General features: G+C 37.0%; 1 protein-coding gene across 1 annotated transcript in view; it reads right to left on the bottom strand.

Moving 5' to 3' along the window:
• The window catches only part of LOC128666890 (growth arrest-specific protein 7), a 478,770-nt gene extending 465,544 nt beyond the window's left edge, over positions 1–13,226 (bottom strand). The window contains exon 1 of the mRNA XM_053721704.1: positions 12,842–13,226. Within this exon, the coding sequence (XP_053577679.1) occupies positions 12,842–13,021 (180 nt within the window). The 5' untranslated portion in view covers positions 13,022–13,226. The remainder of the gene's footprint in view (positions 1–12,841) is intronic.
• Between the last annotated feature and the right edge of the window lie 245 nt (positions 13,227–13,471).

The raw sequence follows: 13,471 nt of genomic DNA, 5'->3' as shown, positions 1-13,471 counted from the left end.
GCTCTCTTATTCCCCTCCCCCGTATGTTCTGCCCCCTATATGGTCCACACCTGTCCCTATATAAAGAATAACACTATGTATTACATGTCCGGATCCCATAAACACTTCTTCATAAACTAAATATAGAATATACATTGCACCTTTTCATGTTCTCACCCTGACAGTGCGGGACGGGGCCCTGGGCGGGTGTCCCTCTCGCCCTGCCCAAAGGGAAGGCCTGATCTGTCTACTCAGAGAGCCACTGGTGGTAGGCATCATGTCTGGGAGCCTGCATCATAAATGCCACCACTGGGCATGTGCAGCAAATGTAGCTGGGCTCCTGAAACAGTGCCAATACAAGTATCAAAAAAATATGCTTCTCGTTTTAAATTAAAGGGATATGAAACCCAAAATCCTTCATCCATGATTCAGATAGAGCATGTGATTTTAAACAACTTTCTAATTTTCTTCTATTTTCAAATTGTATTTGTTCTATTGGTATCTTTTGTTGAAAAGCAGGGATATGCTTATATACTTGTCCCTTTCTTGAGCACTATATGGCAGAAGTTTTGCAAGAATCTTATCCATTTGCAAGAACACTATTTCCTGTCGTGTAGTGCCTCAGATGCCTAGCTAAGTATCTCTTCAACAAAGAATAACATGGGAACAATGCAAATTTGATAATAGAAGTGAATTGGAAACGTTTTAAAAATGGTATGCTCTGTCTGAATCACAAAATACATTTTTGGGGTTTCATATCCCTTTAAAATTAACTCATGCCCATATCAATTTTAACTATTATGTCCCTTTAAATAATACCACCTTGTACACTGCCAGGAGTCCCAGTACAATAAATGTGTGAATTGTACCTTTAAATAGCATATTTCTGGCACATTTTCCATTTGCAGTTAGTTACTTGTGAAAATCATCTAACAAAATGCTGTGATAATTAAAAAAACTCAATATAAAATGCAAAGGAAGAGAGAATATTCAAGCAAAGCTGTTATTTTGAGCTCCAAAATGAATACTGGGAGTAACTTACTGGAGTAAATGAACAATTCCTGCACTTTGTTTATAATGAAGCAAATACATCAGGTTGTATATATAAGGAATAAGATATAATGGCTATAGTTTTATTCTAAAGGGCACAGTACTTTTTGATTGATTATTTAATTTTAAGACTTTAGAAAGTAATTCAGGCAGATTTTCTGCTCCATTAGTTCATTAAATTCTCCCAAATCCCACTTGGGGTTTATTGTAGAACACTCAGTGCTTAAAGAGACATTAACATACCAGATATCAGCACTGCAAAAAGCTTTTTAAATTCCTGGTAATTTTTTTTTTTTTTTTTTTAATTGTACATAATTTTTAATGCCCCGCTGGGTGCTTATTCTTTTGCCCACCTGGATGTCCACTCATGATTTTTTTTTTAACTTAAAGGGACAGAGCATGCAATGTACTTCTATTATCTAATGCAGTGTTTCTCAACTCCAGTCCTCAGACCAGATTTTCATTATATCTTAACTAGAGCACAGGTGAAATAATCATCTAAAGGATGAGAGCAGGTTAGTAACCGTGGTTACTGATCATCTAATTATTTCACCTGTGCTCTAGTTAAAGGGACACTGAACCCAATTTTTTTCTTTCGTGATTCAGATAGAGCATGTCATTTTAAGCAACTTTCTACTTTACTCCTATTATCAATTTTTCTTCGTTCTCTTGCTTTCTTTATTTGAAAAAGAAGGCATCTAAGCAATTTTATTTTGGTTCAGAACCATGGAAAGCACTTATTTATTGGTGGGTGAATTTACCCACCAATCAGCAAGAACAACCCAGTTTGTTCACCAAAAATGGGCCGGCATCTAAACTTACATTCCTGCATTTCAAATAAAGATATCAAGAATGAAGACAATTTGATAATAGGAGTCAATTAGAAGGTTGCTAAAAATTGCATGCCTGGTTCAGTGTCCCTTTAAGATATAATGAATATCTGGCCTGTTAAGGGTCCTGGGGACTGGAGTTAAGAAACACTGGTCTAACGTGTTTCATTCTTTTGGTATCTTTTGTTGAAAAACAAATTTTGGGTGACTCAGCTGTGCACTACTGGGAGCAAATTGCAGATTGGTAGCTACCAATGTGTACAGCTAACTCCCAGTAGTTTATCGCTACTCCTTCAAAAGAGAATACCAAAATAATTAAGTTTGACAATAAAAGTAAATTGGAAAGTTGTTTAAAATTGTATGTTCTATCTGAATCATGAAAGAACATTTTTGGGTTTCATATCCCTTTACTCACATTTAGAGGTGACAGTGGTACAGACAATCAGTAGCCATACTGCTCATCAAGGTGCTAAGGCACTGTGGCAGAGCTCTGTAGTAACCCAAGGGTTGCAGGTTCGATCCCCGGTGAGGTCCACTCAGCCTTTCATCCTTCCGATAAAATGAGCAGCGCCTTAAGACCCTTACGGGTGATTAGCCGTGCTTTACAAGTACCCAATACATACATCAAATGCATATAAAGAGACTATACAGGGAACCTCTTTATAGCATTTCATAAGGTGATATACACGTACTTCACATATAAAATGCATTCAGTTGTGTTGGTCTTTACCCCCCTCCACCTGACTAGCTAAAGCATGAGGAGCTTAATATTATGACAAACTCTGCAACCACCACACATAAAACGTTTTTATTTATTCTAATATTCTATTAACTATATCAGAACAAGGGGTGGCTGTAGATTTTACAACTGAGGGGTACTAGGAAAGGTTGCTAGAAAGCTCCATAGGTAGAGGGCATTATTTATTCTTCTTCTTCTTATTATTATGGGTTATTTGTAGAGCGCCAACAGATTCCGCAGCGCTAATTAGCACACATACTGAGTCTCAGTGTTCTCAGATATAGCACACTCCTAAATTTAAGTTTTGCAAGCAGATACATCAGCATTCTTAGGTAATTATGGAATTTGCAAATACTTTGGGAATTTAGAAATAAAATAATATAGAACAAATATATTGTAATAATTTTTTTTTACTGTTACTGCTATTAATAATAATAACTAATAATATCAAGTAATGAGAATCATATGTGAAAGGATGAGAGAATTATGGGAAATCAATATCACACCTTTTATTTCTTGCTCTGCTTTTTCTCTATTTTTCCAGTTTTGTCCCCTGTAATATAATAGTTTCACTAATTTATTTTATTAAATCGAAGCTTTAAGGGTTTATATTCTGACATTCTCTTTCTCCTCTCTTTTGCTCTCTCTCTCCCCCTCTCTTTTGCTCTCTCTCCCCACTCTCTTTTGATCTCTCTCTCGACCACGCCCCGTCACGCTCACTCCTGGCCTACCATGCCCGGCCCCACCCCGGCCTTGCCCGGCCCCTCCCACTCCCGCCCACTGTTCTTGCGGCGGGCAGCAGATCAGGTGTGTAGACTCTAAGGCCAGGTGTGTTTGTCCTTGCGCTGTCTCTACTGCGCATGACAGCTTTGGACAAACACACTTGGCGTTTTATATTATAGGATATAGGAGCCGATTCTCTATAGCTCTCTGGGCTGGAGAGATTCTATTTCGCTGGTTGTGTTCTATAAAGTTACTTTTTACCCTGAAAACAAGGTGTCTCACTAAGGGGCGTATACTGCATTTTGTTATGGGAAGGAGATACTGTAGCTACATTAGAAAAGTGCAGAATTAAATTTGTAATCTAAAAATGATAGAACAGGAATAATTGAACCGTTCACATAAAAATGCACAGGAATAATTGTATTGTTAAGGTGATTCAAAATCGTTACAAAATTCTGCACCAAAAATCATATTTTATCAAAAATGTAAAATTTTTATAAAAATGACACAAGAATAAATCATATTAAATATGCACAGTGTAAAACGTAATTTAAGTTAACTGGACACTCAAAAACCCACTGACATTTATACTTATAAGCACAAAATACAAAGTATAATTGTTTTTAAAAATGGGTTGAACATTGGCGTATATGAATTTATCTTGCTAATCCCATCTGTAAAGATTTCCGCACTGCAAATCTCACTGTTTTTTCTTGCCAGTAGAAAGTAGCGAGCTTTTCTCAAAAACACTCAAAATACTTATAAACCTAATAGAAAAACATATACATACAAAAATAGAAGCGATTGTAAGATGCTATGAGCAAAAAAGCAGCCAGCTCCATTATTTTATATAGGAGCCATCTTGCCACTCGCTGGGACTGCCCCTTTTTTTTACAATAACTCCACCATGGCAGCCCCTGCGAAGGTCAGCATGAGAAACCACATCTGATCTGCAGAGATTTAGAGAATCGGCCCAATAGTTTGACATAAAAATTGATGTTTTAATGAATACTAAAGATATCTGGAAAAAAATGTTTGTGCACAATGCTCAAGGTCATTTGCTTATTGGCTAATTAGAACAACCCCTACATCCCTGTTGGTAAGCAGTGACACTCCTCCATTTGCATAAATTAACTACTTTTCAATAAATAGATATAAAGCAAAGACAGATCTTTCATTCAGTTTTAAAGTGTCTCTCATTGAGATGAAACAAACAATTGACTATAATTTCCCTTTAAAGAGAAAAACACAGAGGAATAAAAAGCTATGAATGTTGTATAAGGTAATTACAAACAAGTACACATTAAACAAAATAATGAACTCAATAAGCAATAAATAATCAGGATGCCTAATTCCCTTGCTAATTCCTATTGTGAACCAGCTCACAGTTAATCTTGGGTGGGATGTTTTTCCTTCCAGTCTTCAGAGGATTTACAAGGCTTTTAGCAATTAAATTATTATATATAGTTGTCCCTACTATAAAAACAAGGCTATTAACAGATCATCTGTATCACTTGACAGTTTATATTTCCTTCATATTTTTGCTGCAAGTCACTGAAAACGTGACGGTTTATAAAATAGAAGAGTCGGAAAGATAAAGGGATAGATTACAAGTGGAGCACTTATTTATTGCGCACCTGTAAACGGGCAAAGGTTTTTGTTTTATTTTGGGGGGGATTTTTTATTTTGATAGGGCTATTAGATTAGGTGTAATTAGTTTAAATATTTGATAATTTCTTTTTTATTTTGTGTAATTTATTTAATTGTAGTTTAAGGTTAGGTGTTTGTGTAACTCAGGTTATGTTTTATTTTACAGGTAAATTTGTATTGATTGGAACAGCCAATAGAATGCAAGCTCAATCCTATTGACTGATTGAATCAGCCAATAGGATTGAAGCTAAATTCTATTGGCTGATCCAATCAGCCAATAGGATTTTTTCACCTTTAATTCTTGGATGACGTCCCTTAAAGGAACCTTCATTCTTCGTTAGCCATCGTCAGAAGAGGATGCTCCGCGCCAGATGTCTTGAAGATGGAGCCGCTCCGCGCCAGATGGATGAAGATAGAAGATGCCGTCTGGATGAAGACTTCTGCCTGCTTGGATGAAGACTTCGGCCTGCTTAGATGAAGACTTCTGCCGGCTTCGCTGAGGACTTCTCCCGGCTTCGTTGAGGATGGATGTCCGGTCTTCAAAAACTGTAAGTGGATCTTTGGGGGTTAATGTTAGGTATTTTTAATGGTTTATTGGGTGGGCTTTATTTTTAGCTTAGGTTTTGGGCTGAAAAAGAGCAAAATGCCCTTTTATGGGCGATGCCCATCCAAATGCCCTTTTCAGGTCAATGGTGAGCTTAGGTTTTTTTTAGATAGGATTTTATTTGGGGGGGTTGGTTGTGTGGGTGGTGGGTTTTACTGTTGGGGGGGGGTGTTTGTATTTTTTTTTACAGGTAAAAGAGCTGATTTCTTTGGGGCAATGCCCCATAAAAGGCCCTTTTAAGGACTATTGGCAGTTTAGATTAGGTGTTACTAGTTTAAATATTTGATCATTTCTTTTTTATTTTGTGTAATTTAGTGTTGTGTTTTTTTTGTAATTTATTTAATTGTAGTGTAATGTTAGGTGTTAGTGTAAGACAGGTTAGGTTTTATTTTACAGGTAAATTTGTATTTATTTTAACTAGGTAGTTAGTAAATAGTTAATAACTATTTACTAACTATTCTACCTAGTTAAAATAAATACAAACTTAGCTGTGAAATAAATATAAAACCTAAGCTAGCTACAATGTAACATGTAACAATGTAACTTAGGGTTTATTTTATAGGTAAGTATTTAGTTAATGATAGTAATTTTTATTTAGATTTATTTTAATTACATTAAGTTAGGGGGTGTTAGGGTTACACTTAGGGTTAGGTTTAGGGGTTTATAACTTTAGTATAGTGGCAGCGATTTTGGGGGCAGCAGATTAGGGGTTAATAACAGTAAGGTAGGTTGCGGCGATGTTAGGGACAGCAAATTAGGGGTTAATAATATTTAACTAGTGTTTGCGATGCGGGAGTACGGCGGTTTAGGGGTTAATATGTTTATTATAGTGGTGGTGATGTCCGGAGCGGCAGATTAGGGGTTAATAATTTTATGTTAGTGTTTGGGATGCGGGAGGGCCTCGGTTTAGGGGTTAATAGGTAGTTTATGGGTGTTAGTGTACTTTTTAGCACTTTAGTTATGAGATTTATGTTACAGCTTTGTAGCACAAAACCCATAACTACTGACTTTCAGTTTACGATATGGATCTTGACGGTATAGGCTGTACCGCTCACTTTTGGCCGGACAGGCAAACTCGTAATACCGGTGCTGTGGAAGTCCCATTGAAAAAGGACTTTTTGAAAGCTGCGGTAGTTACGTTGTGTTACGGCCAAAAAGTGTGCGGTACAGATATACCTGCAAGACTCGTAATACCAGCGGTAGTGAAAAAGAGCCATAATGCTTCTTTTTAACCCATAACGCACAACTCGTAATCTAGCCGAGAGCTACTATCTAGTGCTCTTGCAAATGTATAACATTATTAAACGTATTCTTGCAAAACTGTAGCCATATATTATTAATCTTCAGGCATGTGCACGCTACTGAGCCGACCTACCTGCTTTTCTAAAAGTATAACAAAAAGAACAAAGTCAGTTTGATAATTGACGTTTTTTTTAATTGTTCCATCTATTCTAATATGTAAAACTTATTTAAATTTGCCTGTTTGCAGGTGCGCAATAAATAGCCAGCCATTACAAGTGGCTGTTTTTTGCTACCGTGAGCTTGTGGTAGCAATTAGCGCTCCAAACATTATCAGATCTCTGGTTAATTTTCAAAAAGTGTCCCAATTGCCCCTAAACTTAAGAGTATGTTTCTATATTAAATAAAAAAGATCAGCATCTCTAATATAAAAAAAAACTGCATGAAGCAGTTTTATGGCGTTAAAGTTGACGAGTGTGGGGAACTGTGTCTTTACATTGGGATCTATGAGTACTGCGTGTTCTCTATAAATGTATATGTATATGCTTATGCACACATATATGTATGTGTTATTATGTGCATATACACACACGGCATGAGAACGAGGCTCCCATTGGCGCCTATAAAAGTGAGCTCTCATGAGAGCAATGCTTCCGTGCAATGAGAATGCGAGGTCGCGTGTGCATTGCACCTAACTTGTAATACCAGCGCACATTTGTGTGAGCTGGTATTACAAAGTGGAGCACAAAAATCGCCCTTTACAAAAGTGAAATTTTGCGCTCCACTTGTAATCTGGCCCTAAATGTTCTATATAAACTCATTTTAATATATTAGCATTAAGTGGACCAAAAGTGTAAAAAGAAAATGCTCTAATGTGATATGAAATCAGGGCTCTTTCGCTATTTTAAAGGAGGTGAACACAGTTAGTCACGATGAACCCAATACACTATTGCACAAGGGTTGCCATCTTTTTTTGAAAAAACACTGGCCATGCTCATTAGCATACATTTGCATACATGTTTATACAGCCTAAATGAGAAACTAAAGCTGTTAGGTTATTTCTATATTTTATCTTTATTTTTAAATTGACCTGAACCTTAACAATACCAGAAATTTCAGTAAAATACCGTCTGGGTGGTAACCCTATGTTATACTAAGGGCTAGATTTATCAAAGCTGAGGCGGACAGGGGCACGTATATGCACCCCTGTACGCCTCAGCTTGTCTGTGGCGGGGCGAAATTACTCACAGGTAATCACCATTGCACACGAGCGCAATTTCGTGCTTGCGTGCAATCCCGCTCCCTGCCTGCGCACAGCCAATCACGCACGGGCAGAAGCTGTCAATCTCCTCGGTCGGACTAGACCACGGAGATTGAATTTCGCCACCTTAGAGGTGGCGAAGAGGTTAGGGAAGCGGCGGTCTGATGACCGCTGCTTGCTAAATTATGGCGAGCAAGTTCTTGTGAGAACTTGCAGCCGTAGGGCTTTGATAAATCGAGCCCTAAGCTGTATACAGTGTTGCACCAATCAGGGAGGGCATATTTGCATAACCAATAATCACAGGCTGTGTTCAGCTTGGGACTTGCAGTGCTCTGTCGCTATGGAATAAATGTTTAGCCCTTTTGCAGCTTCATCTGTCTTTAATACAAATGTTATAGGCAACAACTGGAAAATGTAACTTACAACAATAAATGTTACTGAAAACATTCTACTTTATTTTAGATCGTATGAGTTTGACCAACATTGTTTTCAACTAATGCCAAGTCAATTTGCCCACTGATGCCTGGACATGCTGTAAAATAGTAGGGCAGAGTCCCAGGAAAAGCATCTGCCAACCCAGTAACAGGTCACAAACCATAGCATAGAGCAGTAATGGTGCCACCACTGGCATAGAGTATAAATCTAGTTCTATCTACAGAAATCAGATCATTATTATCACATAGCAAGGATTTTGTTTTTAGATGAATGGACATACAACCCAACAATGCTCTTTTGTGATTTGGCTAGAGCATACCATTTAAAAAAGTTTCCAATTTAATTCTATTATCACATTTTGCTTTATTCTTATTGTATTCTTTGTTAAGGAGCATAACTAGGTAGATTCACGTGTCTCTGGAGCGCTCCATGGCAGCAAACATTGCTACTATCTAGTGCTCTTGCAAATGTATAACATTATTAAAAGTATTCTTGCAAAACTGTAGCCATATATTACTTCAGGCATGTGCACGCTACTGAGCCGACCTACCTGCTTTTAAAAAAGTATAACAAAAAGAACAAAGTCAGTTTGATAATTGACGTTTTTTTAATTGTCCCATCTACTCTAATATGTAAAATGCAGGATATTCACAGATGTCAGATCTCCAGATTAGTATATTTTTTATTATTCTGTGCAGGAGAATTAGATGCCACAATATGCATAGAAATATATACATAAGACCATTAATGTCCATATGTCCGATTCCCACAGCCACAGACATCCATGCCAAGCCCACATTCAGATTTTTACAATGAGGATCAGGTTCCTAGAATAATTTTACCACTGGAGAGGAGGCCACAATCCTATGGCAAGTATGGTAAACATGTTGTTGATTAGAATGAGTGAAGGAAGAGATTTACACATTTAGATTTTCCATTTTACTAACATAATATTACTGATACTACCCATACTTGTATTCAAAATCAAGTTACAGGTCACATCCATGTGAAATACACAGCAGCCATTACTGAGATACACAAGAAACAACATCATTTTCAGGTGTATGGGCTTGCATTAAAAAAAAAAAAAACGAGCAAATTGCTTTAAGTCGCACAAATCCACACCAAATCATGCTACACATGTCCTCCAACTGCTTGCTGGTGCAGTCCATTATAAAATATGGGTAAAAAAAGAAGAAGGTATTTACATGTGTTTTATGACAGTGATTCTTCATTTGAGCACACCGTCCGCAACAATAATTACATATAACTGACACAAAAGGTAGTGATTTTCAATTTTTTACAAACCTAAAACATTTGAATAAATGAGAAATAACTATTTTTCACATGATTTAAAATAAATTATACAAGCTTTTGTATGGCTTTTACTTGACAGCTCTGGTACACTGCTATAAAAAGTACAGTACAGAATACAATAACCCAGTGCAGATGTGAGTAAAGTTGTGTGTCATTTTGTGTTACAACAGGTATGAAACAGCTATTTACACCAGGACAGTGATGATACAGTTGTTATAAGACGAGTCCTAGCAGTGTTAAATCTCTGAGTCACTGCTTGCTGAGGGTCATTTCCCCTGCTGTCACCTTCCTGTAGAGATCCTGTGCCAATCGTCTCTTTGTTTTATCCTCTAGCAGAAAGTCCTTTTGTTTACACAGCATGAGCTAATGTCAGAGCTCTGCCAGGCAGTACAGTGGCATTGTTTCACTGTGTGTGCTATAGCCAAGACTAGATAGCCTGTGTTTATTTACTAGGATATTGTTACTGCCTGGTATGTAAAGGAACGGGGCACAGGGAGACTATCAGGTGCATACTGATATAGTTGTACTCATTTAAAGTGACACCAGCAGCAGGTGTCAATGAAATACCATATGACATTAATTGTTTTTAATTAAATGTGTATTACGTCTTATGCCTTTTAACTTCTTGGCTGCCAGAGCGTACAATCAAAAGGTTAATCTGATTATGTGCTTTGTAATTGTTTCCATTTTTATTGCTTTCAACCTCTTACACATACATAGAAAGTCCAAAAGAACATATTACCAGGCTACTTAATCAATGTTTAATAATTGAACAAGGATAATATAAAGTAATAATATATGTGATACCATTATACATATAAAAATATAAATATTTATATTATAAAGTATGTTTATATTGTATGATTATATATAAAAGGTGCTGCCACACTGCATACTGCTGGGTACACAAGTAGGGGAGTGGTTAAATAATGGTAAAAAGTACTGATCCACAATTCTGATCCACACATACATTTTTTGCAATTCTAAATCTCTAAACATGCAATGCAGAATATTACTCGGAGCGCCCTCTGGTGGACAAAGAACATTAGTATTTCTTTAGAATAATTTTCTTTGCCAGAAATCCCCCCCCACACACACAGATGATACAGATGTTATTTTTCCCTATGTCAGTATTATTATACAAGTCCACTCCGCCTCACAGAATAATCATGTCAGCAGAAAGCTTGTTAAATATTTTATGTCTTTAGTGTAAAGCAACACAGTAATTAAGGCTATAGTTAATGACATGCTAGCCATTCTGTAAAACTATGAATGTATTTTCTAAAGCCATAAACATATGTTAATTTTAGTTTTAAGATTATTAAGGGCAGATTGTGGGACAGAGTATTCCCTAAATCAGCTTTTCTGTTATGTTATATTATTTCCTGCTCTTTTTCATAACAGCACATTCTTTTACTATTTTAAAGGGACAGCAATTATAAAAAATGGACTTCCACATAATAATGTTAGTGATTAATCTGCAATATAATTTGTTAAACAGTGTTGAACTCTGGGCACCACATTCTAACTCAGAGGTGAGTGCCTTCTGTGTGTGCCCATGAAGGTATAGTTGTACTATACTGTAGTATACTTGTACTCTGATTGGCCAGTAAGCACAGCACACTCGCCTGATTGGCTATACAGAGTGCACAGATAAACTTCTTTGTATTCTGCTCTGTATACTGTAATATCCAAGGCAACAACTGTTTAATGCAATACACTGTAAAATAGCATCCAATATTAGACTACAGAAGTATAATCCCATTAATATATATACACTAATGCATAAAGTATTGAGAAGGGTGTATGAGTCAAAACATCAAACTAAAATGATTGTTAGTAATATAAATACATTTTACATAGAACATGTGGCTTTAACCCAGTCTATAATGTCAAGTTATATCCCCAAACAACCCATAGTGAAGGAGTTAAATTACAGATGTGAAATCAACACCATACATTACAAGCGTGCCTCTTTATAACTGCATAATAAATCCACCCATGATAATATCCTATCAAAAATAATTACCTAATAAAAACAACTGCTCAGCTCCAGTGAGCTCAACACTGTACTTACAAACAACCCTTGTAAATCACAATACACTTCTGCCCATTAAATGCCAAAAACCAAGACAAGACCAAGGATAAAGCAAAAAAACAAATAATAATAATACTAATAATAATACTAATACTAATAATAATAATAATAAAAGCCAAAAAACACCACATTCTTCCAAAAATAACAATACATTTCATTGCTGTTTACACATTCTATCATCTATCTATCTATCTATCTATCTGTCTGTCTCTTTATCTATCATCTATCTATCTATCTATCTATCTATCTATCTATCTATCTATCTATCTATCTATCTATCTATCTATCTATCTATCCATCTATCTATCCATCTATCTATCTATCCATCTATCTGTCTGTCTGTTTATATGTCTGTCTGTCTATATGTCTGTCTGTCTATTCCATCATCTGTTCAACTATATTTATTCTGTCTATCTACTGTATGTCAATCATTTATCTATCTCAATGATCTATCTATCTCAATGATCTATCATCTATCTGTCTATATGTCTGTCTGTCTATTCCATCATCTGTTCAACTATATTTATTCTATCTATCTACTGTATCTCAATCATTTATCTATCTCAATGATCTATCTCAATTATCTATCATCTATATCTATATATCTATTTATCTATAGGTCCCTATGTCTGTCTTTCTACAGTGCCAACATCATAACACCTAATTTCATTTCATCACTTTTACTATAATTCTACTCTAAGACAATGTATCAGTTTCTCAAACAAACAATATGAATATTTCCTTTATTATACAAGGCTGTAACAAGACATTCAGCATTACAAATATAAAACATAAATCTTATAACCATCATGTAAAGGTGAGCTGGGTTGGCAGGTAGATGGTTAAGTACCAGTGTAAATGATATAACGACACTGAGGTCAACAGGTGGATGTGATACAGCAGGGACCAGACTTACCTCTAGCAGCTGGACATAACTTGCAGGGAACCAGCCTCTGATACCATCCTTCTCTCCTTCCCACCAGCCTCCTTCCAAGACCTGAATCACCTTAATAACTTCCCCAGCCTCAAACTTCAGCCCCTGTTGGTGATGGTCCCCAGAAAACGCGTATAAACTTTTACACAAAGCTCCAGACATGACAGAGCACCTCAAAGGCAATGGTGAGCTTGTGAGAAAGATCCCCCCACTCCCCCTCCCTGGAGAGATCAGCTGTGCTGTAGGTGATGGGCTTTATCCTGGGGGTCAGTCCCTCATGGTCTGCAGACCCTCAGATCTGATAGCTGGAGCTGCACTCCTCTGTCTAGCTATGCAACCCCAGCCTGGTGACTGGAACAGCAGTGAGTTGTACACAGTACAGCCCAGGGAAGGGAGGGAACAGTGTGTGAATTCACAGAGCCAATGACTGTAGCCCAGCCCAGCTGGGGAGGGGGGAGATAGGGTGTGTGTGCTCATATCTGGGCTCAGTCAGCTGCCTCCCCTTGTGTTTCGCAAACTACAAACACTACAACTTGTGCTTGTTTTATATGTCATGAGTGGCAGAACCTGTGCATCACATGTAGTGTGTGCTGGCAGAGCAGTGTGCATGTA

The sequence above is a fragment of the Bombina bombina genome, chromosome 1, assembly GCF_027579735.1.
Source record: "Bombina bombina isolate aBomBom1 chromosome 1, aBomBom1.pri, whole genome shotgun sequence".
NCBI lineage: Eukaryota > Metazoa > Chordata > Amphibia > Anura > Bombinatoridae > Bombina > Bombina bombina.
Note: the sequence above shows the minus strand (reverse complement) of the source record. Positions and strands in the feature narration are given on the sequence as shown.